Source organism: Muscardinus avellanarius (assembly GCF_963383645.1).
Source record: "Muscardinus avellanarius genome assembly, chromosome: 9".
NCBI classification, from domain to species: domain Eukaryota; kingdom Metazoa; phylum Chordata; class Mammalia; order Rodentia; family Gliridae; genus Muscardinus; species Muscardinus avellanarius.
Genome location: NC_137795.1, coordinates 29,042,874 through 29,066,761, shown reverse-complemented (window position 1 = coordinate 29,066,761; position 23,888 = coordinate 29,042,874). Strand labels below are relative to the sequence as shown.

General features: G+C 42.1%; 1 protein-coding gene across 2 annotated transcripts in view; it reads right to left on the bottom strand.

The window, feature by feature from the left end:
* Positions 1-23,888, bottom strand: part of RAPGEF5 (Rap guanine nucleotide exchange factor 5) — a gene marked incomplete at both ends in the record, with an annotated part of 259,218 nt that overhangs the window by 138,638 nt on the left and 96,692 nt on the right. For both annotated transcript variants that reach the window (XM_080701542.1, XM_080701543.1), the window contains one exon: positions 318-388. In XM_080701542.1, coding sequence (XP_080557668.1) covers positions 318-388 — 71 coding nt within the window. The remainder of the gene's footprint in view (positions 1-317; positions 389-23,888) is intronic.

Below are 23,888 nucleotides of genomic sequence, written 5' to 3'. Positions count from 1 at the left end.
GTAGCTGAGGCTGTCCTCGAACCGCCATCCTCCGGTCTCAGCCTCCCGAATGCTGGGATTACAAGTGTGCACCACCACGCCTGGCTCTTATTCTTTATTTTGAAACAGGTCCTTGCTAAGTTCCTGAGGCTATCCTCACACCTGCAACCCTCCTGTCTCAGCCTGTGGATTACAGATGTGCATCATCATGCCCACCTCTGATATGCCTATTTACAAAACATAGAAGGCAAAATATGCAACGTTTGCAAACACCCGCACTATCTGCCACTCTCAACAGAAAAAGGCACAGTAAGGAGCCGCACCAGAACTGGTCATACCTGAGAATCGGGAGCGCCTTCTGCTTCCCTCACAGCCACGAGCTTGTCACTGTCTTCGTCATCTTGTTCAACTGATTAAAAAAATAGAGTAGTTATTAAACAAGTGCTACATGATAAGAAAAATGCTTCAGATAATTTTCTTTCAGATATTAATCTGGTAGGAAAAAAATAATGTTAGGTAGATTCACAAAATAGCACAATTTTTTGATATGTGGATGAAAAGTTAACTATAGCACTCGATTTTTATGTACCTTATCTCATCTATTAAACCAATGGTAGAGGGGAAATTTAATCTTCATTCTCCCCCTCAACCCATCCTCGCGTCATCACATCAGTATTGTGCTTTATCAAGAAGAATCTAGAGTGTAAAGGTTCCTATCCGTTTCAATCAAGAGGAGTCTTTTTTTTAAATGCAGTTTTCTGGCTGGCAGTGTAAATGTCATTTAATAAAAGACACATTTTATATCTCAGTTACTTGGTGCATTGTTACCACAAAATTCCAAACTCTGGAGTCCTGAGTTCACCTCTCCCTCCCCAGCATCCCCCTGGCCCAGTCCTTATCACCTTTTTCTCATGCAATAACCTCAACACAAAGCCATTCCTTCCAGCTTCCGCCTTATCTAACCCAGCCGTGGACACCACTGCTAAGATAATCAGTCTGAAAACATACAAACAAGTGCCAGGCTTGGGCCTGTGCACTGCACACCGTGTGAAGCCTGAGCTGCGGCGCAGGGCTGACAGGCTTCCTCCAACGCTCTCGCTTCCTCTGAATCTCCATCCTCACGTTGACATTCAACGACACGACACCTTTTATGCAACTCTCCTTAAAGCTGTGAGGAGTGAATGACTTCTCTACACATAACTTGTTTTTTCCCTTTAACACATATTTACTGGATACCTACTATATGCCTGGCACTGGGATTATTCCCAGTGAATGAGACAGATACATATTATTTGGGAATAGTCAGTAACAGCTACCAGTATAACTTATTACTTAAAAAAAAAAAGGTAAAATGAAAAGTCGGGTGGGGGCTGGCTGGGTGATGTGTGCATTTATGTCTACACAAGTTTTTTTTTACCCCATTATGATATATAAATACAATGCACCAATAAAAAATTAAAAAAATAAAATAAATAAAATGAAAAGCCATGAAAAGACTTGAAAAGAAGCAATAGGGAAGCCGGGGTGTGGTGGTGCACGCTTGTAATCCCCGGGCTTGGGAGGCGGAGACAGGAGGATCGCGCAGGTTCTACGCCAGCCGCGCTGGCTTAAGAGACCCTGTTTCAAAAATATAAAAATAGGTAAAAAAAAAAAAAAAAAGAACCAATAGGGAAATGGCAGAAGACCCGCGAGGAGCGGCATTGTACCCAGCAGGCTGTGGACGGTGCTTCTCTGAAGAAGCGGCACTGGGGCCTGAGGAAGGGAAGGCTCCACCTGTAGAGAAGGCGAGAAGGCGGCAGCCTGCGGCGAGCCTGGAGTGCAGACCTCGTTAAATTCAGATGTGATCCTAGGGCATGAGGGACCACCAGAGAATCTTAAATCAGGAGTTCTATGATGTGATATATATGCCCCAAAGTTCTTTTGGGCTTCTTTGTGGAGAACAGAGAAGCAAGTGGAGGCACCAGGGTCCCCAGTGAGGCAACTGGTGCCACTGCTGCGCCTAACAGTGACCAAGGCTCAGAGGCGGCAGTGAGCAGGAGACGCGGGGAGGACTGGAGCTGCACATTTTAAAAACACAAAACAGACGCAGCTTTCCGATGGAGGAAATGCAGGAGGAGGAGAGGCGGCGGTCAGCGGTGACGCCTAAGCAGAGCAAGCGGTTCCTTGGCTCCAACATAACGTTTGCTCTTTTTGCCTTCTCCATCAAACATCAGCCTGGCTGACGGTGAGCCCACCCGCTGTACTCTGGAATTCCGCTTGCATGATTTGGGTACTTTTAAATACTCAGCTCTCTGCCCTGTTTTTTTTTCCAGAATATCATTTCCTGGGCCTCTTGTTTTTGTCTGCCTTTCATGCCCGCTGTGCGGCACTTACCATGCAGCCCACCCACAGTGCTGCGCGCACAGTACCACGGCAGGTGCTAACTGGGATGAACAAGCCAACCCCAAGTGACCACAAAGGCACTACTCAGCTACACCTACTTCTATAACGAGCTACTTCTCTCAAAACTATTTATAAAAGACGAAGGGAGGGACTTCTGTTAAACTCCACAGATACCAGGAGAACGCCCACCAGCTGAGCCTGGACAAGCACAGCAGGAGCAGCGGAGGTGGGCGGCAGCTTTTCTCCTGTGTCCCACAAAAAGCTCCATTCATGCTCCTGCACCAGGCTCCCTGTTGCTACTGTTGCCCAGGTAAGAGGAAACTTCATCATAATGAAAAACACTCGTGTTTCTCTAAGAAGTGAGGGGATGCTAAGTGAGATTAGTCAGTCACAAAAAATAAGAAAGCAGATGCTTTCCCTAATATGTGAGAGTTAGGGAGAAATGGGTCATAGGAGGAACTCTAGATGAAAAAGGAAATCCTATAGAGGAGCAAACAAGGCAACCTAAAGGAGGAGAAAGGAGGGGGGAAGAGGAAAATCTCTAAAACACACAATGTACTTAAACATATCGAAGTCAATCACTAAGCCGAGCAACGAAGGGAGGGAAAGGGAGGGAATAGGGTGGGAATTGGGTAGGGGTTAAATCAGTGATGTGTACATGTCTGTACACACAAGTTTTTTACCCTAATATGATGTATGAATATAATGCACCAATAACAATTTTTTAAAAATTTTAAAAAAAAGAAGTGAGGGGAAAACTACAAAGAGAAACCACACTCCAGAACAACACTCTGATCTCCTCTTGGGGATGCAGTGGGCTGTCGTGGTAAGGAACTCCACTCAGTCAACTAATAATTGAAGTATTATTTTTGCTCTTTAAAGTTTTAGTTTCAGCCGGGCCTGGTGGGACATGCTTGTAATCCCAGCATTTGGGAGGCTGAGACAGGAGGACTACGCAGGTTCGAAGCCAGCCTCAGATACTGAGTGAGGTCCTTTGCAACTCAGTGAGACCTTGTTTCAAAATAAAGAATAAAAAAATAGGGATGGGGGTGTTGTTTGGAGGTAGAATGCCCCTGGGTTCCACCCCCACTATCGCAAAAAAAAAAAAAGTTTTAGTTTCAATAAATGGAAAAAGCTTCATGGTTTTGTTTTAAAACAATGGTGTTTTGTGGTGTAGACATTTCTTTTACTTACCCTAGACTAGAACACAGAACATTTGGGACAATGAATAACAATTTCTGGACTGAGGGTTAACAAGATTTGTTGAGATTCAGGCTGTGTGTGTGTGTATGTGGTGTGTGTATGTGTGTGTGTGTGTGTGTGTGTGTGTGTGTACCCAGGGACATTCTACCTCTGAGCTGTACCCCATCCCTATTTTATTCTTTATCTTGTAACAGGGTCGCATTAAGTTGCTGAAGGCCTCGCTAAATTGCTGAGGTTGGCCTCAAACCTGTGATCCTCCTGTTTCAGCCTCCCAAGCATTGGGATTATAGTTGTGTGCCACCATGCAAGGCTTTGGGCATAATTTCTCCTTTTTTATTTTTTATAGTGGTAGGGGGGATTGAACCCAGGGGCATTCTACCTCTGAGCTAGAGGTAGCATTTAAAATTTTTTTTAAATTTTGTTTTGAAAAGGATCTTACTAGGTTGATGAGAATCTCACCACTTGCTGAGACTGTCCTTGACCAGCAATCCTCCTGTTTCAGTCTCCCGTGTACTAGGATTGCAGGCATGCACTACCATACCTGGCTTTTATTTTTTATTTTGAAAAAGGGTCTCCCTAAGTTGCCATGATCCTGATGTCTCAGCCTCAGCTACCCACGCACTGGGATTACAGGTGTGCACCACCACTCTTGGATCATAATTCTTTTTTTTTTCCTGGTACTGGGGATGAAACACAAGGACATTCTACCTCCGAGCAAGACCCCCATCCCTATGTTTTATTCTTTATTTTGAAAGAAGGTCTCACTAAGTTGCAGAGGGCTTCACTAAGTAGCTGAGGCTGTCTGTGGACTGCGATCCTCCCAAGTATGTACTACCACCTGGCTCTGGCTCATAACTCCTAATATATGGAAACAGAATTAAAGGAGGAACAATCCAGGTGTGGTGGTACATATAATTCCAGCATTTGGGAGGCTGAGACAGGAGGATCGTGGTTCGCGGACAGCCTCAGCTACTACTTAATGAGGCCCTTTGCAACTCAGTGAGACCCTGCTTCAAAATAAAGAATAAAAAAAATAGGGTTGGGGTTATAGCTTGGAGGTAAAATTCCCCTGGGTTCTATGCCCAGTACCATAAAAAAAAAGGAGGAGGAAGCAAGAATTATTTAGATTTGTGAATTTAATTTTTATTTAATCAGATAAAGGAGGTAGGTTGGAGAAATTTTCCTATGCAAATATTGATTCTGGGACAGTTCCCTCTAGCAGAACACGTACACAGGAATGACAGCTTCTGGGACAGGGAGGCCAGGAGCCTCGCTCTCCGCCAACACAAACCATCCCCTTATCTCTCAACACACAGAATCTAAAGCAAGAAATGCCTTTAAAAATAACTTACCATAACAAAAAACAAAACAAGAAAAAGGTTTAAGATCTAGGGCATGCACACTGACTAGTGAACATTAGAGGCCACAGGAGAACTAGAATATGTGTGGATTAATTAGCACAAACTCACATAAGCATATCTAGTTTAAATGCATCTATTTGTAAATTAGACAAAAGGGATTCAAGATGAGTGACAGCTGACAGCCTCTCAGGGCTAGTGTTGATGAAACTTTCTTGTTGCCTTGAGAACAAAAGGTTTTCTCACTCCCCCAACTCCTCCTAGAACTTACTAGGATGGGTTGCTAAGAAAAGTCTCCTAGTAACTCTGCTAATAATATGACTTAAACAAAAATAAAGCGATGGCCTTTAAAAGTGATGCTTACTTAATTTCCAGTGATCAATTCTGTAAAGGTCTGAAGAGCTATGCTAACAGAGAACACTAAACACACAGTGGCTGTAATGTACTATGGTTGAGACTATTCCTTAAAAAAACAACCAATCCATTTTTACAAATCAGTGAAAACCTTTCCTATGGACAGAGTTAAATTAAGCATTTTAAGTCTCTGTGGGAAATCAACAAATACAGTTAAGAAAAACAATTTGTTGGGTACTATAATCTATCACCTGGATTAAATTTTTTGGTAAAAGCCCTTCTCCAAAGGGTTTTATGTGATGTTCACCCTGAAGGGCTGGGCAAGTAAAATTATCCTCATTTTACAGATGAGGAAACTGTGACTAATGAGGTTGAATGCCCTGTCTTAGCCTTCACACGTGGATGTGTGTGTCTGCAGGTATTCACCTCTGCCTCAGTCGAGGACAGAACAGAAAAGCGCCAGTCAAATTCATCCTGACCAGGAGTTTTCTTCTTCCCCGTCTTGTACTGGGGACTGAACCCAGAATCTCACACATGCTAGGCAAGCACTCTGATACTAGGTTATCTCCCCTGCGCTTTTTACTTTATTTTCACAGGGTCTCACTAAGTTGCCCAGGCCGGCCTTGAACTTGCCACCCTCCTGCGCAGTCTCCCAAGTCGCTGTGATTCCGGTTGTGAGCCATCACACGCAGCTCTTGACTGGGATTTCTTTCATTTTTAATAAAATAAGGCAGAATGTAAAAGAAAGAAAACATAATTAAAATAAAAATGCGTCGCAACTTTTGTTTTTCACGATTGTGAGTGAGACGTGTACCAGCTCAGATCTTTACGTGTGCTGTGGGCTGTAGACATAAAAATGTTAGGAAAACGCTGCTTGTTTCCAGGCTGCGGGAGACAGAACCTAGTCCTCTTTATGTAAATAATCAGCTGTTTTCTGTACCTCTTGGAGAGGGTCAAAATATTTATTTTAAGAGGCTACACAACAACACGCTGTGCACGTTTAGCCCGGAGCATATTCTGTGCGAGAAGGCAGGGAAACGAGCTTGCAGCAGGAAGGGCTTGGACAGTAGGCTCAGTTTCACTACCAATAAACAGTCACAAGTGCTTCCAAGTTAGCAAATCTCTTCTAGTAAATTTTATATTGTTTTATATAACATCAGCATATTATATGTTATTATTTTGGGTACTGGGGTTGAACCCAGGGACATTCTAATTCTGGGCTACACCCCTAGCCCTCTTCATTGTTTAGTTTTAAACAGGGCCTAAGTTACTGAGGATGTCACGTCCCTTTTGAGAGGAAAGGATTAAGATAGTGAAAGAATATTCGAGGGTAGATCATTCTGAGAGGTAGATCAGATGAGAGGAGCCAAGCGCGGACTGACATAAACAGAAGTTGGAGAAAAGCCTGGCAACGGTGAGAGCACAGTGTTGGTCAACACTGAAAAGCAAAACCAGAAAAGTTGGGCTACGCTACAGTTTAGATCTAAAATGTCTTTCAAAGGCACCTCTGGTGAACCTGGTCCCCAACTTGGTGTTACTGGGAGGTATGGAGCTTTTAAGAGGTGGGACCTAACGGGAGGTATTTAGGTCACTAGAGTGACCTTTGAAGGGGACATGAGGACTCCAACCTCCCCCCCCTCCCACTTGGTACTGGGGATTGAATCTAATCTGAGCTATATCCCCAGTCCTTTTATTTTTTTTTTATTTTGAAACAGCGTCTCATTAAATTGCTGAGGCTGGCCTAAAACAGGCCATCCTCCCATCTTAGCCTCCAAAGTACTGAGATTATAGGCATGTCCCATCATGCCTCACTTCCCATTTTCCTTTCACTTCCCTGCCTGCTATGAGGCCATTGGTTTTACTCCTCCACGCACTTCTGCCATGATGTGCTACCTCATCATAAGCCCAAAGCAAGCCGGGCGTGGTGGCGCACGCTTGTCATCCCAGCATTCGGGAGGCTGAGACCTGGAGGATCGGGGTTCGCGGACAGCCTTAGCTACTTAGTGAGGCCCTCTGCAACTCAGTGAGACCCAGTTTCAAAATAAAGAATAAAAAAATAGGGCAGGGGATGTAGCTCAGAGGTCAAATCAAATGCCCCTGGGTTCCATCCCCAGACCTTCAAAAAAAAAAAAAAAAGCCCAAAGCAAGGGTGCAAATCGACCATAGACTGAAACTTCCAAAATTGTGAGACAAAATAAGCCTTTTCTTTTTATAAGTCAATCATCTCTTCATAAGTTAATTATCTCAGGCATTATATAGTGATAGGAAGCTGACTGATACTATCGGAGGTTGGGCCAAGGAACTTGGGGGTCATTTAGTAGCAAGCAAGGTGATATGTACAAAGGAAATATCATCACCCTTAGATGAATACACATATCGAGTACAGATATTGAGCTCTTATTGTTTCAAACACATGATAAACTTTTTTTGTATGTGTGTGTGTGTGTGTGTGTGTGTGTGTGTGTGTGGTACTGGGAGTGGAACCTAGGGGCTTTTCTACCTCCGGGCTATACTCCTAGACCTATTTTTTATATTTTATTTGGAAACGGTCTCACTAAGTTGCTGAGAGCCTCACTAAGTAGCTGAGGCTGGCTTCGAACCTGTGCAATTCTCCTGTCTCAACCTCCCAAATGCTGGGATTACAAACGTGCGCCACCACGCCTGGCCACATGATAAACTTTTAATGAGGCTTATCCCATTTAATCTTCCTTCTAGTCAAGGTGTTGGCATGATCAGATTTTAATCTGCCCCAGTGTCAGGTTAAAAATTTGGGCTGGGCATGGTGCCGCACACTTGCAATCCCCGTGCTTGGGAGGCTGAGACAGGAGGATCCCATAGGTTTGAAGCCAGCCTCAGCTACTTAGTGAGGCTCTCAGCAACTTAATGAGACCCTGCTTCCAAATAAAATATAAAATAGGTCTGGGAGTATAGCCTGGATGTAGAAAGTCCCTGAGTTTTACCCCCAATACCACCAAAAAATAAAATTAAAAATTTGGTACCTCTTAGTGACAATATGTGTTAAACTTCTATCTGTTCAACATTTACTTAGTAGAAGTAGTGAAAAATTGAATTTCTACTAACAAAAAGATGAGTACCATTTCTTAGAATTTAGCATTCATCTTTTTGAATAATCTCATTTTGTGGTTTTTCTGACACTTTAGAAAATGGTTAAATTTTACCCAGGTGTAGTGGCGCATGCTTGTAATCCCAGGAACTGGGAGGCTGAAACAGGAGGATCACAGTTCGCAGACAGCCTCAGCCACTTAATGAGGTCTTCTGGAACTTAGTGAAACCCTGTTTCAAAATAAAGAATAAAAAATAGCAGCGAGGCCGGCATCGGAGCCTGCCGTGAGGCAAGGCCGGTACTGGGGCCTCCGAGGCCAGGATAAGAGCCTGCCGAGGGGTTAGGCCAGTGCTGGGGCCAGTGAGGCCGGCATCGGAGCCTGCCTTGAGGCAAGGCCGGTACTGGGGCCTCTAGGCCAGGATAAGACCCTGCCGATGGGTTAGGCCGGTGCTGGGGCCAGTGAGGCCGGCAGCGGAGCCTGCCGTGAGGCAAGGCCGGTACTGGGGCCTCCAAGGCCAGGATAAGAGCCTGCCGAGGGGTTAGGCCGGTGCTGGGGCCAACGAGGCCGGCAGCGGAGCCTGCCGTGAGGCATGACCAGTGCTGGGGCCTCCGAGGCCGGGATCGGAGCATGCCGAGGGGTTAGGCCGGTGCTGGGGCCAGCGAGGCCGGCATCGGAGCCTGCCTCGAGGCATGACCAGTGCTGGGGCCTCCGAGGCCGGGATCGGAGCCTGCCGAGGGGTTAGGCCGGTGCTGGGGCCAGCGAGGCCGGCATCGGAGCCTGCCTTGAGGCAAGGCCGGTACTGGGGCCTCTGAGGCCAGGATAAGAGCCTGTCAAGGGGTTAGGCCGGTGCTGGGGCCAGTGAGACCGGCATCGGAGCCTGCTGTGAGGCATTACCAGTGTTGGGGCCTCCGAGGCCGGGATTGGAATCCTGCCAAGGGGTTAGACCGGTGCAGGGGCCAATGACCAGCATCGTAGCCTGGCGTGAGGCAAGTTCACTCCTGTGGCCTCCAAGGTCAGGACCAAAGCCAGCTTAGGGGTTTGACCGGTTCAGGGGCCAGCAAGACCAGAACTGGGTCCTCCCATGAGGCAAGGCCGCTGCTTGAGCCAGCGAGGTCTGGATCAGTCCACTGAGTAGCCAGGCCACTACTGGGACCATCAAGAGTGGGATTGGTACTTGCAACGCAGCATGCACAGAGAAATATCGCAGAAAATATAAATCAGACGCTTCTCTTAATCAGCAATAACTAGGAGGAAAAGGGCAACAGGAAGAGGTTGAGCTATAGAAAGGGCCCTATAGTGAAGCAACTAATGTGACCAATCAGAGGGTATGTAATACTGGAGGACGGAGCCTCTTTAAAACGCAGGAGGTACATAAACAAATGTATCAAAGTAAATCACCAAAGAAGTGTGGGATGGAGGGAGGGGGAGGGAATGGGACGGGGGCTGGAGGAGGGCTAATTGGATGATGTGTGCTTGTATATCCTCTCAAGTCTTGTACTCCAATGTGATTGATATATGACTACAATGCACCAATTTAAAAAATAAATTAATTAAAAATAAAAATAAAAAAAAAGAATAAAAAATAGGACTCAGGTATAACTCAGAGGTAGAATGCCCCTGGGTTCCATCCATACTACCATAAACAAGAAAAGAAAAATCATTTATTTTCGTGTGTGTGTGTGTGTGTGTTACTGGGGATTAAACCCAGGGGTGTTCTACTTCTGAGCTGTATCTGCACCCTATTTGTTTTGAAGTAGGGTCTCATTAAGTTTTGAGGCTAGCCTTGAATCTGTGATAGATCTTCCTGTTGCGGCATCTCAGGTACTGGGGTTACTGGCATGCGGCACCGTACCAGGCTGCCTTTCATTCATTTTCATTTTTATGTGCTCCTAACCTGCTTCTCTTTTCTCAACTCTCCCCATGCCACTCAAGTCATGCATTTATATAGGGCAGAGAAGAAACATTTACTCTGGAAAGAAATGAACTGTTTTCACTAACACTTGAAAGTAGGTGTGCTGGAAATCCACCTCTCAGACAACACAGTGAATCTCCAGTGAGGGACTGCACAGCTCCCGCATCCCAGCAGATGCTCCGCACGCTTGCTGGAGGTGCGCAGATGCTGAGTCGCTGGGCTGGCTCCCGCTGCTGGGCTGACTGATGATTTATCCCAGCCCTAAGGCAGAGAGCATCCATTTCAATTCTAATGTCCTTGTCTCACAGCCAAGACCCTCCAAACTCCCTTGTCTTCCACTTAATAGGTTTTTATAGTGTTTTCTTTTGGAAACACTTAATGCAAAAGTTATTCAACAGAGAAAAATGATAATGTCACTAAAGCAAAGGTATCCCCTCTTAGGTCCTTTAATTAGGGCATAAATTTTTACCCCATTGGCCAGGGCAATAAAGAGTAATCAGCACTTGATGCTAGTATCTCGTTTCAATTTCTATGCTTACTAGTTAATGAACCAGAAGAAAAGTATTTTTTATTTGAATGCCAAGATGACTTGTATCTTAACCAACAAAAATAAAATCTGAATGAACAAAGTCAGGCTAAGCATTGCTATAATTTTTCTTTGACATTTTTCTGAAGAGGCAGCATGCTTTAGCTTTTAAAATGTGCCTTTCAAGGATGTGTTCTAGTAACAGGACAGACTCGGGCTGATCTGTTATCATCACAAAGCAGGAGATATGAGCAGCAAGGATTCGCAGACACTGCGTCGTGTCCGTTCATTTAAAAAAAAGCCAAGTGCCCTCCATTACCCTATATAATTCCTCTTGGGAATTAAATTTTAAAAGACTTATCTCAGCTAGTAAAAGAAAAATGATTTCTGAGCCCAACTGTGCCATAGAAAAGCTGTGTGCTTTATGCCATGCCTTTTAACCCGCCAACAGGCCCCAGAGGCCCGTGCCATTCGCTCCATCTTACAAAATAAGGAAAGAGCCTCTGGAAGCCACAAGTCACAGCCAGTGGCTGGGCCAGAGGTGAAGCTGCATCTTCACAGCTGCACCGCTGTGCCTCGGGGCCGGTGAGCCAGGAACCACAAAACAGGTCATTTCTACATGGAGCATTCTTATTGACTAAGGCCTTATAGGAGACAATCCACATTTATTACAACTTTTACCACTCCTATCATGCTCGTTTTCATTGTTTCTGAACTGTCAATAATTCCACTGCTGAATCTTCCCACTGAAATGACAGTGGAATCCTAACACATACAGGGGAGCCACCAAGAAATGCTTGGAAGGCCTTGTGTTTGCAAATACAAGCAAAGCTGCCACATGGGCCACTAAATAAGTAAGTAAATAAAGGAGTACAGCTTAAGGAGAGCCCAGACAAAATGATCTGGTGTTTTCCTTTGACTCTCATTAAAATCTAGCCTGTTACAGGGATTTATTTATTTATTTATTTACTTTTTGGCCGGGTCTGCGGATGGAACCCAGGGGCATTCAACCTCTGAGTTATACCCCCAGCTCTATTATTTATTTATTATTTTTTTATTTTTTTGTGATACTGGGGTTCCTGGAAGCCGTTCTACCTCCGGGTTACACTGCCAGACCTATTTTATATTTTTATTTGGAAATAGGGTCTCTTAAGCCAGAGCAGCTGGCTTTGAACCTGCGCGATCCACCTGTCTCTGCCTCCCAAGCGCGGGGATTACAAGCGTGCGCCACCACGTCTGGCCGATTTTTTATTCTTTATTTTGAAACAGGGTCTCAGTAAGTTGTGCAAAGCCTCACTAAGTAGCTGAGGCTGTCTGCAAACCGTGATCCTCCTGTCTCAGCCTCCTGAATGCTGGGATTACAAGGTGTGCCACCATGCCCAGCTTTTAAGGATTTAAATAAAGAGATTTTATATAACACATTTTATATAACACATTTTATATAACACATTTGGGGGGGGAATATAGCATTATTTCTCTGGTTCTTTGAGCATAGGACCATTGTCAAGTTACATTAGCTCACCAAGCCCATTTCCATTACTTGTAAAAAGGGGAATGGATAACAGCTGTGATCCACTGATGGCAGTGAGGAAGGCATGGGTGTGAGGCCCCTCATCACAGCAGTGACTTTATACTGTGAAGCTGGAAGTATGCTTTCCTCTTTTGCCCTTTCCATCTGTGAATGGGATCTTTTTCCTATACAGTAAAAGATAAAAAACACAAAGGTGAAATCATCAATATTCACATGAGAGCATCTGAGGTGGAATTTTGTAGCCAGTTATCAGGTTTTAAAGGGCAGACCTGAGCTGGGCGTGGTGGCGCACGCTTGTAATCCCAGCATTCGGGAGGCTGAGACAGGAGGATCATGGTTCACAGACAGCTTCAGCTACTTAGCGAGGCCCTCCGCAACTTAGTGAGACCCTGTTTCAAAATAAAAAATAGGGCAGAGGGTGTAGGTCGAAGGTTGAATGCCCCTGGGTTCCATCCCCAGACCCGCAAAAAAAAAAAAAAAAGAAGGCAGACTGTAGAGAAATGTTAGCTTCCTGCACATCTGCACATCAGAAGCTCAGAGCTGAGGGTGGTGATACACACTTGTGACCCCAGTACTTGGGAAGCTGAGACAGGAGAATCACAGGTTCGTGGCCAGCCTCAGCTATTAGTGAGGCTCTCTGCAACTTAGTGAGACCTTGTTTCAAAAATAAAAGAATATAAAACAGGTCTGGGGGTGTAGCTCAGAGGTAGAATGACCCTTGGTTCAACCCATAGTACTACACACACACACACACACACACACACACATAGTACATACAGACACACATTACATCACACACATATTAACACACACACACACACACACACACACACACACACACACAATTACATCCCTAGGATGAAATCATCTTGGTCATGGTATACAATCTTCATGGTATGTTTCTGAATGTGAATTGCTAATTTCCTATAAAGTATTTTTGCATCTATGTTTTTCAGGGATATTGGTCTAGTTTTCTTTCCTTTGTATCCTTATCTGGTTTGGGCATCAGGGTAATACTGGCTTTACAGAATGAATTTGTGAGTGTTTGACACCTTCAGAGTTCATGAAATACTTTGAGGAGCATTGCCAATGGTTCCTCTTTAAAGGTCTGGTAGAATTCACCTGGGAATCCATCTGGTCCTGGGCTTTTCTTTGTTGGAAGGCTTTTTATTACTGCTTTAATGTTGTTGCTTGTTATTGGTCTAAGTTTCTATATCCTCTTGGTTCAGTTTAGGTAGGTCATATGTGTCTACAAAAATTTCAATTTCTTCTAGAGTTTCCAGTTTGTTGGAATATAAATTTTCAAAACAATCCCTAATGATCCGTGGATTTCTGAGCTGTCAATGATGATATCTCCTTTTTGATTCCTAACTTTATTTTGAATCTTCTTTCTTTCAGTTAACTAAGGGTTTATGAATCTTGTTTATCTTTTCGAAAAACCAACTCTTTGGTACAATGATTCTTTGTCTTTTTTTTTTTCTCTATTTCATTACTTTTGGTTCTGATCTTAATTATTTTAGGCCTTCTTCTGTCTTTGGAATTAGTTCCTGGTTTTTTGTGGTCTTGAGAAGCAACATTAGGTTATTTATTTAGAATTAATCTGTTTTAGTTTGATCTTTTTTTATGTGAATATTCAATGCTAACTTTCCTGTGAGAAGCATCTTCATAGTGCCCTGAAGATTTTGGTATGCTGTATTTCTATTTTCACAAGATTCTAGAAATTGTTAAATCTCTCCCCTCATTTCTTTTAGGATTCAAACCTTTTTTTAAAAAAAGGGTATTGTTGTATTTCCATGTTATTTATGTAATTCCTATGATTTGTCTTGCTGTCAATTTCTAATTTCAGTCCTTTATGATCTGAAAATGTGCAAGGGACTTTATCGAATGTTTGCATTTGCTAATGAGACTTGCTCTTTAGCCTAAAATATGGTCTATTATGGAGAAGTTTCCATGAGCAGCTAAGAAGAATATGAATTCAGTTGTTGGATGAAATATTTGATAAGTATCTGCTAGGTTCTTATAAGTGATTCTATGTGTAAATAAGATCATGCAATATTTATCATTCAGTTCTTGGCTTATTTTGCTTTGTATAATGTACTTCAGGTTCATTCATCTGTTCCAAATGACAGCATTTCCTTCTTTTAAAGACATATAGTATTCCATTGTATATGTATATCCCATTTTCCTTACCATTCAACAGTGATAGATGCCTAGGCTGATTCCATATCTTGGCTACTAAGAATAATGCTGCAGTGAACATAGGAGTGTACCTACTTCTTCAAAATGCTAATTGCAGGGTTTTTTTTTTTTGGCTAGATACCCAAAGTGGACTGCTAGCCCACAGGGTAATTCTATCTCTAGTTTTACAATTTTTTGAGGAACATCTATACTATTCTCTATAACACTGGAATAATTTTCATTCCTATCAGCAGTATACAAAGGTTCCCTTTTATCTACATACAATGACAGATCCTCACTAACACTTGGTTATCTTTCATCTTTTTTATAACAACTATTCTAATAGGTACATGGTGAAATTTCATGGGTTTTTGTTTGTTTGTTTTGTGATGTTTTGCAGTGCTGGGGTTTGAATCCAGGTGCATTCTACCTCTGAGCTACACCTCAGCCCTATTTTTTATTTTATTTTAGTTCTGAAACAGGGTGTCACTAAGTTTTCAGGGTCCCACTAAATTGCTGAGGCTGGCTTTGAACCTGTGACCCTTCTGTCTCAGATTCCCAATTACTAGCATTACTGGTATGTGCCACAGTGCTCAGTTTCATTGTGTTTTTAATTTGTGTTACTCTGATAATTAAGAATAGAGTTTTCTCATATATCTGTTGGGCATCTGGATTTCTTCATTTAGGAAATATATGTTCAAGTCCTTTGTCCATTTTTAATTGGAATATTTGTGTTCTTGCTATTGTTGTCTGAGTTCCTTACATATTTTGGATAGTAACCCCTCATTAGATGTAGGGCTTGCAAACATTTTCTCCCATTCGGGAGGTTCTCTTTATGCTGCTGTTTCTTTTGCTGTGCAGAAGCTTTTTATTTTATTTATTTATTTATTTATTTATTTATTTAGGTGGTACTGGGAGTGGAACCCAGGGGCTTTCTACCTCCAGGCTATATCCCAGACCTATTTTATATTTTATTTAGAAACAGGGTCTCACTAAGTTGCTGAGAGCCTCACTAAGTAGCTGAGGCTGGCTTCGAACCTGTGCGATCCTCCTGTCTCAGCCTCCCAAGCACGGGGATTATAAGCGTGCACCAACACACATGGCTTGAAGCTTTTTAGATTGACACAAACTTGTTAGTTTATTTCTGCTTTTCTTGTGCTTTAGAGGTCATATTTTTTAAAAATCATTGCTAAGACCAGTGTCATGGAGCTTTTCCTCTGGTTTTCTTTTTTTGTTTGTTTCATGTCTAAATCCATTTTGAGTTGATTTTTGAATACAGTATGAAATGAAGGATCAAACTTTACTCTTTTACATGTGGGTATCTAGCTCTCCCAGCATCATTTATTGGAGAAATAGTCCACTGTGTATGTTTTTCAAGTCGATGTCAAAGGCACTGAGCCATATTCCATCTCAAATGAGTAAAAGTATATGTCTTTAGAATTTTCACATAAACTGACAAAACTTTCAAAACAGATTATGACTCTGTCCATGTGGTTATAAGACTAACCAAGAAATAATTAATTGGCCTGATGTTATAAGCATAAAAAAAGCAACTTCAATAGCTAAGATTTAAATACAAATGCTAACAGGGACTTCCGGGAAGATGGTGACTGAGAAAAGCGGGGCTTAAGAGCCCCGCTAACAACCAATCTCCATTACCACAAAATCAGCGCCTTTCATAGCCAGAAAACACCATCACCAGAGAAACAAAAAAATCACCAGGCTCCAGAGAGAAAGCGGACTGAGAACAGAGCTCAGAGCCACAGAGGAGATAACCAGCCTCACACCCGAGGACGTGGCAGCAGCGCCATACTGCCGACGGCAGCGGCGAGTTCACCGGATGGCTACAGCAAGCCGAGGTGAGCAGCTGCAGAACAGCCAGGTGGGATTTTTCAGCGCAGGGAGCATCTAAAGCTCCCAGTGGCTGAGCTCAGCACATGCTGCAGGGACTCAGAGTGGAACTCAAAACCAAGAAGAAATAAGCCAGCCTCACGGCCGAGGGCGTAGCAGCAGTGCCATATTGCCACCGGCGGCAGCAGCAGTGAATTCACCGAGTCCAGTACAGCTACATCTGTGAACTCAAGAACAGTGAGTCAAATTGCGGGCCACAGAGGAGAAATCCCAGTACTGTACTCCCTGGGACTTGACCCAGTGGGGGAGGGGTGGTGGCAGAGATATCACACCATAGGAGAATGTGCAACCTGGCACCTCCCATAATTTAAAGCAGCCTCTATCGACTCCCTGGGTCGGAGACTCTGTGATACAACCCAGTAAAGGAGTAGTGGGGGTCAGAGATACTACAGACTCAAGATCCAGAGCACCTTAAGTGAAGTCATAGTGACCCAAGGGAAGAACCCAAAGAAGGCACAAACTTCTGAAATCATGGGAAAGAGGAATAACACTGGAGCAGTGAATGCCCACAACCCCACAACATCAGAACCCGATAAAACAGAAAATCAGAGATTTCTAGAAGATCAAATCAGGAAAATAACTGTATAAATAATAGAGGTGCTTCAAAAAGAACTCAGAGAGAGCCAAAAAGAGATAAAAGATGCAATTAATGAAGTAAAAGCCTCAATTCAAAGCACAAACAACCGATTAGGCCACATGGAGAACAGAATCTCGCTCTTAGAAGATGATCATTCCAAAAATGAACGCATAGTTTCTAATCTAGAAAAAATTATCCAACATCAGGAATCTGATATTGAAGAAATATGGGCCCATTTTAAGAGAGCTAACCTAAGAATAATTGGAATAGAGGAGGGAAAAAAAGTGAAACCAAAGGGATCAACAATCTCTTCAAGGAAGTAATAGCAGAAAATTTTCCAAACATAGAGCAAGAGGTTGATACACAGGTCCAGGAAACTTATAGAACTCCCTTTAGACAGGATCGGAGAAGAGGATCCCCACGCCACATAATTGTCAAAATGACCAATGTGGAAGCCAAGCAGAGAATCTTAAAGGCAACAAAAACAAAGGGCCAAATGACATTCAGAGGCAAACCAATTAGAATCACTCCAGACTTCCCAAACCAAGTCATGAGAGCCAGAAGGGCTTGGAGTAACATATTCCAAACTCTGAAAGAAAACAACTTCCAGCCAAAAATTCTCTACCCAGCAAAACTTTCTATCAAATTAGATGGAAAAATAAGAAGCTTCCATGACAAACAGAAACTGAAGGAATTTATGTCTTCAAAACCAGTGCTAGAGAAAATACTCAAAGAGATTAACTACAAAGAAGAAATAGGTAACACACACCAGAACCAGAGAAACAAGAGTTTCCATTCAACAGACAACTAAGATTGGTTATCTGTGGAGATTCATTATTTATGTTAGTCTTTTACCTATCTCTAAATTGTATTGTTTGCCTTTATTGTTGTTAATTTTTAGGATTTCTAGTTGGAATATTAATATACCTTCAGATATAGCATTTGGAAATATTTTATCCCATTCTATTAGTAACTGTCAACTCTGTTTACATTGTCTTTGGATATACAATTTTTTTTATTTTTTAGGGAGTTTATATACTCTTCTGTTGCCTGTGCCATTGAAATCATATCCAAGAAATCACTGCCAATTTCAATGTTGTGAGGTTTTATGAGCCAGATTTTCTCCTAAAAGTTTATAGTCTTAAGATTTATATTTAGGTCTTTTATCTATTTTGAGTTAATACTTGTATATGGGATTAGGTAAGGGTCCAATTTTATTCTTTTCCATGTAATTATTATTTTTCAACAATATTTAGTTAAAAGATTATTATTTCCACCACCAAATGTTCGTGGAAACCTTGTCAAATATAATTTGACAATATAGGGAAGAATTTAGCTCTAGGCTTGTATTTAACTCCAATGGTTTATATATCTGCCTCTAGAACAGTACTACACTGTTTCAATTATTGTATCTTTATATGGTTTGAAATCAGAAAATATATATCTTCTAGCTTTGTTCTTTTTCAAGATCATTTTGGGTATCTAGAATCCATATTCCATATTAGGATAGATTTTTTTCTGAAAAATAAATATATAAATATATGATAATTTCACCTAAAAAATAGAAAAAAATATTATCTAGCAAGAAAGAAAGCAAAAAGAAATATTGAAATGTTATCTTTAAGTCATCAAAAGCTTGGTATCAGACAAATGAAACTTTTATGTGAGATTATCATTTTTAATTTTGGATAAATTGCTATAATACTAGATGTCAACCACTAAGCCAAGCATGGGAAGGAGGGATGGGGAGAGAATGGGGTGGGGATCGGGTGGGGGCTGACTGGGTGATGTGTGCATGTATGTCTACAAAAGTTTGTATCCCACTATGATGTATGAATACAGTGCACCAATAAAAAATTTAAAAAAATACTAGTCAAATGAACAAATAATTAAAAATAAATAAATAAATAAATAAATACAAATGCTAAGTCTGAACTCTAAGTCCTGGTCAGTTCTGTGATGAGCCTGAGGACTAGGGACCCAGGGCCTCGGAATCAAAGCCCACAGTCCTAGGCCAGGTGAGCTGCTCTAGCGCCTGTGAGGTATGATGATGGAAGCTGCCCCTTCCAGACCAGTCCAGATGGAAAAACCACTTTGTGGGGACCACAGGCTGACCGAACCATGCCCTCTAGTCTTCCAGCAAGGACTCTCAGCCAGAGATGACCGACAATTTCCAATTTCCGTTTACCTTCTCTCACCCCCAACAGGACGGAGATGTCTACTTTTTTACTCCCATGTGATAAGTTTGTGCTTGCTGTATGAGCTCCCCAGTGCAAAAGGGGGAAAATCTACACTTAGCTCCACCTCAGGAACTAGGATATATGAAATGAGCCTTTCAAACACACCAATACAAAACCGAAAATCTAAACAAAGGAAATCAGAACCTCTTAAGCTAAGATGGCACTCCATCTGTCATGCTTTTCTCTGTCTGGTAGCTAGAATGGAGGAAAGAGGCACTATTTTTAAAAACATTTACTGAAGCTTGTAATTGCACATGATAATTCTTAGTGTGCTTTCAAATATGCACATGATATCATTTGTTCTGTTTCTTTCCCTCTCCTCATCCTTTTCTACTATCTTACTGCTCTGGTTTTCATGAGGTCCCTTTGTAGCTTCCACATATGATAGAAAACATGAGAATAGACACTACTTTTAAAAACTACTATCTATTCCTAGGCTATAAAGATAACCACAGAAAACAATAAACATGATGAGGTGTAAACTTCCCCAATTGATCTTAATATGTCATAAAGCAAATGCTTTGTTTTTATTAAATGTTTACATTTTAAAGAAATGGAAGTTTATCACTTCTTGGTAAAAAGACCATACAAAGCCTTTAGTTCTGTTGAAGTTTGGGACCTGCACACAAGGCCCTGGCTTTGGTTCAGGGACATTTCACAAATTCACTTCCTCTTATATCAGAGTAAATCAGCTAATAATAATAAAAAGAAATCTTCCTGATGAGTTTCATATAGAAACTTTAGGCAGAATATTTACTTCTTCCCAACTCTGTCCAACAAGTCCAGCTTGGGAATAATTCTCTTCATTTATAAAGCTTTTATTGCCACTGTCGTTAAAGCTTTATAATTCTGTAATCATTCCCATGGGAAAAATCTCTATTCAAGTAGAGAAACAATGAAAAGTCAGTCAGTTCTCCAATAAATGAGAAATGAGTTAGTAGCAGATACATAAAATATATTTTCATTTTCTTTACTATGTCTGGCTCATTTGACCAACAAATTATATATATATATATATAGCTATTTAGCTGGGAGGCTGAGACAGGAGGATCACGCAGGTTCGAAGCCAGCCTCAGCTACTTAGTGAGGTGCTTAGTGAGGCTCTCAGCAACTCAGTGAGACCCTGTTTCCAAATAAAGTATAAAATAGGTCTAGCCCAGAGGTAGAAAAGCCCCTGGGTTCCACCCTTCCACCCCCAGTACCACAATAAATAAATAAAAATAAAAAACAGCTATTTCCTTGAGTTTGCAAACCATGTACACATTGGTGTGTGTGTGTGTGTGTGTGTGTGTGTGTGTGTGTGTGTGTGACAGACAGACAGACAAGGTCTGGCATCTAAATCACCTATGGTTAAAGAAAAGGCTAGTTAAAATTCCAATGCTGGGGTGTACTCATTCGAGTCATCCCCTCATGCCATTTTGGCATGGGGCTGTATTTCTATTTTCTGTATTTCTATCTTTCTAATAAACTTCTTTAAATCTTAAAAAAAATTCAGCTGCTGGGGACTCTATACTAAATTGGAGGCCCAAGGGACAGGGCCCAGAAATCAGTACTGTTAACAGGTGCTACAAATAATTGCTATGTAAATTAAAATTGAGGACCACTGTGTTAGAAAAACAAAATTTTAGTCTAAGAGGCACTTTGGGGCTGGAGTTAAAATCTAGTGGTGAGAGAGCTTGCTTAGCATGCACAAGGCTCTGGGTTTGATCCCCAGAATTGGAGGGAAAAAGATAAAAAGAGGAAGCTGGGCATAGTGGTGCATACTTGTAATCCCAGTACTTGGGAGGCTGAGACAAGAAGACCACAGGTTTGCAGCCAGCCTCAGCAATTTAGTGAGGCCTCTGCAATTTAGTAAGATCCTGTTTCAAAAGCAGAATAGGGCTGGGGATGTAGCTCAGAGGTTGAACCTCCCTGGATTCAATCCCCAGCACACACACACACACACACACACACACACAACCAAATAAAAAAATAGAGGAAGTTTGATGCTTTAATGTAGGTATTCAGAAGGAGAATTACAATTCTTTTATAAAGAGTCTCTATATCTATTTCCACATTTCCAAACAAAAGCACTTAATGCAGTCAATATGTGACTGCCTAAACTCAAATTATGTAATATATGCCTTCATTAGCTCCAGGGTGAAAATATTATTTTATTAGTCTCATCCCACAAAAAGATCACAATAACTGTATGACAGTATTAGAAAAGAGTATTGAAAAATAAGTAATATCTATAAACTACAAATCGCTGAGACCACTGTTTTTTTTTTTTACCACCTACAAAAAAAAAAAACAATCTAGAGATTTTCAGATGTTAAGTATTTATGTGTTATATAAATGAAAAGAATACACGAAATAAATCTCACTTTGGCTGTAAGCACCGCTTATCCTGGCAGGGTTTCACTGAAAGCAAGTTCCATCCCTCGAGTGACTTTCTATGGAGCATCATTTACTTCGGTCACGCGCTCTGGGCTTGTGTCATTTTCAGTGTTACTGAGAACAGCTCCATTTTCATGGCTATTTACACAATTAGACTTGTGATGTGACGAATGATGGACAGAAGCTAGGTCATATGGCCAGGATGAAGATTTCCCTGATGGCTCTTACTTGTCAATACAAACAACAGCAGAAAACGTTCCCTACCTACCCCCGGGGAAGGGATGTTTTGTAGATTTTCTCTGAGAAAAAAAGGATATGAAATGAAAAAAGCTTAGAAAGGAAATTGCAGTAAGCCAGGTGTGGGGGCATATGCCTGTAATCCCAGTCCTTGGGAGGCTGAGACCGGAGAATCACAGGTTTGCCGTAAGCCCTAGCCACTTATTATAAGCAAGGCCCTTGGCAACTTAGTGAGACCGTTTCCAAATAAAAACTGAAATAGAGCTGGGGGTATAGCTTGAAGGTACCATGTTCCTGAGTTCAATCCCCAGCACCCCCTCCTCAAATCATCTTCAGCTGTTACTTCTATGTTCTTATGGAGGAGACAGCAATGTGTGACTGAGACACATGAACGTTCTTGCACTTGGTGCCTAGTACATGACTTCTGGGCCTGGCATGGTCCAAGAATCTCTTCCTTTTATTTAAAAAAATAGTGGGGGTGGGGACTGAGGCTGAGGGTGACTGATCATGGGTAGCACAGCCAGGGTAGGAGTCAGATTTTCTGCCTTTATGTCCAGGACTGCTAGATTGCGGTAGCACACTGTGTTTACCAGACCGCAATATTTCATAACTTTATAAATGCAGAATATGACAAGAATTCTTCTTAAGGAATATTTTAGTACCTAAGAGAGATGATTTTAGCCATTAATGCAGTCTTCCTTTTAAATACATGATCAACGCCCTTAAATATTTTAATATTTAATATTTTACAACACCTACAGATCACTCTTACTTCGTACTTCAGGGACATAAAGAGAAGCAATCACAGAATTTGAAGTTCTGCAAGTGAATTATGGAAATTATGGGATTTCTCCCACCACCTTTACTCCTCACCCCCAAATGTAGCCCTTTATTTCGATGCTCAGAGGCGGCCAGTTACTGGGTTTTAAGTGGATGCCCGTCCTGTTGGGGCACCTGGTAATTAGCACAACGGCCTCCAGTGCCGGGTGCCATACATTATGTGTTCATCCAGGAAGCAGCTCCTGCTCCCCAGAGGGCCAGAACAAAGGAGCTGGCAGGCTTCAGGGAGAGGCTGCCCAGTCAACAGTGTATTAAAGACACCCATTAGTTGCCTCAATCAGCTAATTAGCCCAACAAATGCAAAACCTAAATCATTAAAGCAAGCGGCCCTGATTGCTTGCTGGCTTCTGACTTGGTGTCACTAACCCAGCAGGGTGAGGACAGGTTCGCTCCACACAACACACAATGCTGCCCACAGTGGGAACGAGAGTGGGATGGGACTTAATTTTCTATGAAAGTTGAGCCCTGTCAGGAAGTTAAACTGACACACACACACACACACACACACACACACACACACACACACACACAAAAATACCAGGGAGACCTCAGTGTTTATGCTTTGAAACTTAAATCAATTTAAATATAAATTACTCTCCCTTTTTGTCATTATGAGAAAGAAATAAAATGTGGGTTTCAGATCTCTGGTGTACAAATGGTCATTAACTTTCATTTGACCTTGGGTGCAGCACTAATATTGAATTCATGCACAGGGTACTCTCATTATAGCCATCTTGCTGGCTCACAGAAAACACGCTCCCAGGAGCCATGGTGCTGGGAGCCATTTCTTAACTTGCAACTAGAAAACTTGACTCTCACCCCCCCGCCTGCTACCCACCTCTGCTCCAAACCTCAGAAAAAAATTTCAGGTTTACCTCTGTGTATAAAACACAGACAATAACAAGTGGGAATCTGAATAGTACAAAACCACTGTCCTGGAGCTCACAAGGCCAAAAAAGAGCCCGCTCTGTGTGTGTTAGCACCTCCCAGGGACAGGGACTATCAGTGTCAGGTTCTCCTTCCATTATCTAATGCTCTACAATGAGAACAAGCTCGCACTTACAGTGACTTAATTACCTTTGTCTGTTGAGTGTTATAAATGTCACACAGATTCACTGAGGTGCCCTGGAGCACAGTTTTGAAAATCAGACCTCCAAAACCTGACATTCTAAGTCAGGTGTGGTGGCACACACCTGTAATCCTAGTACTTGGAAAC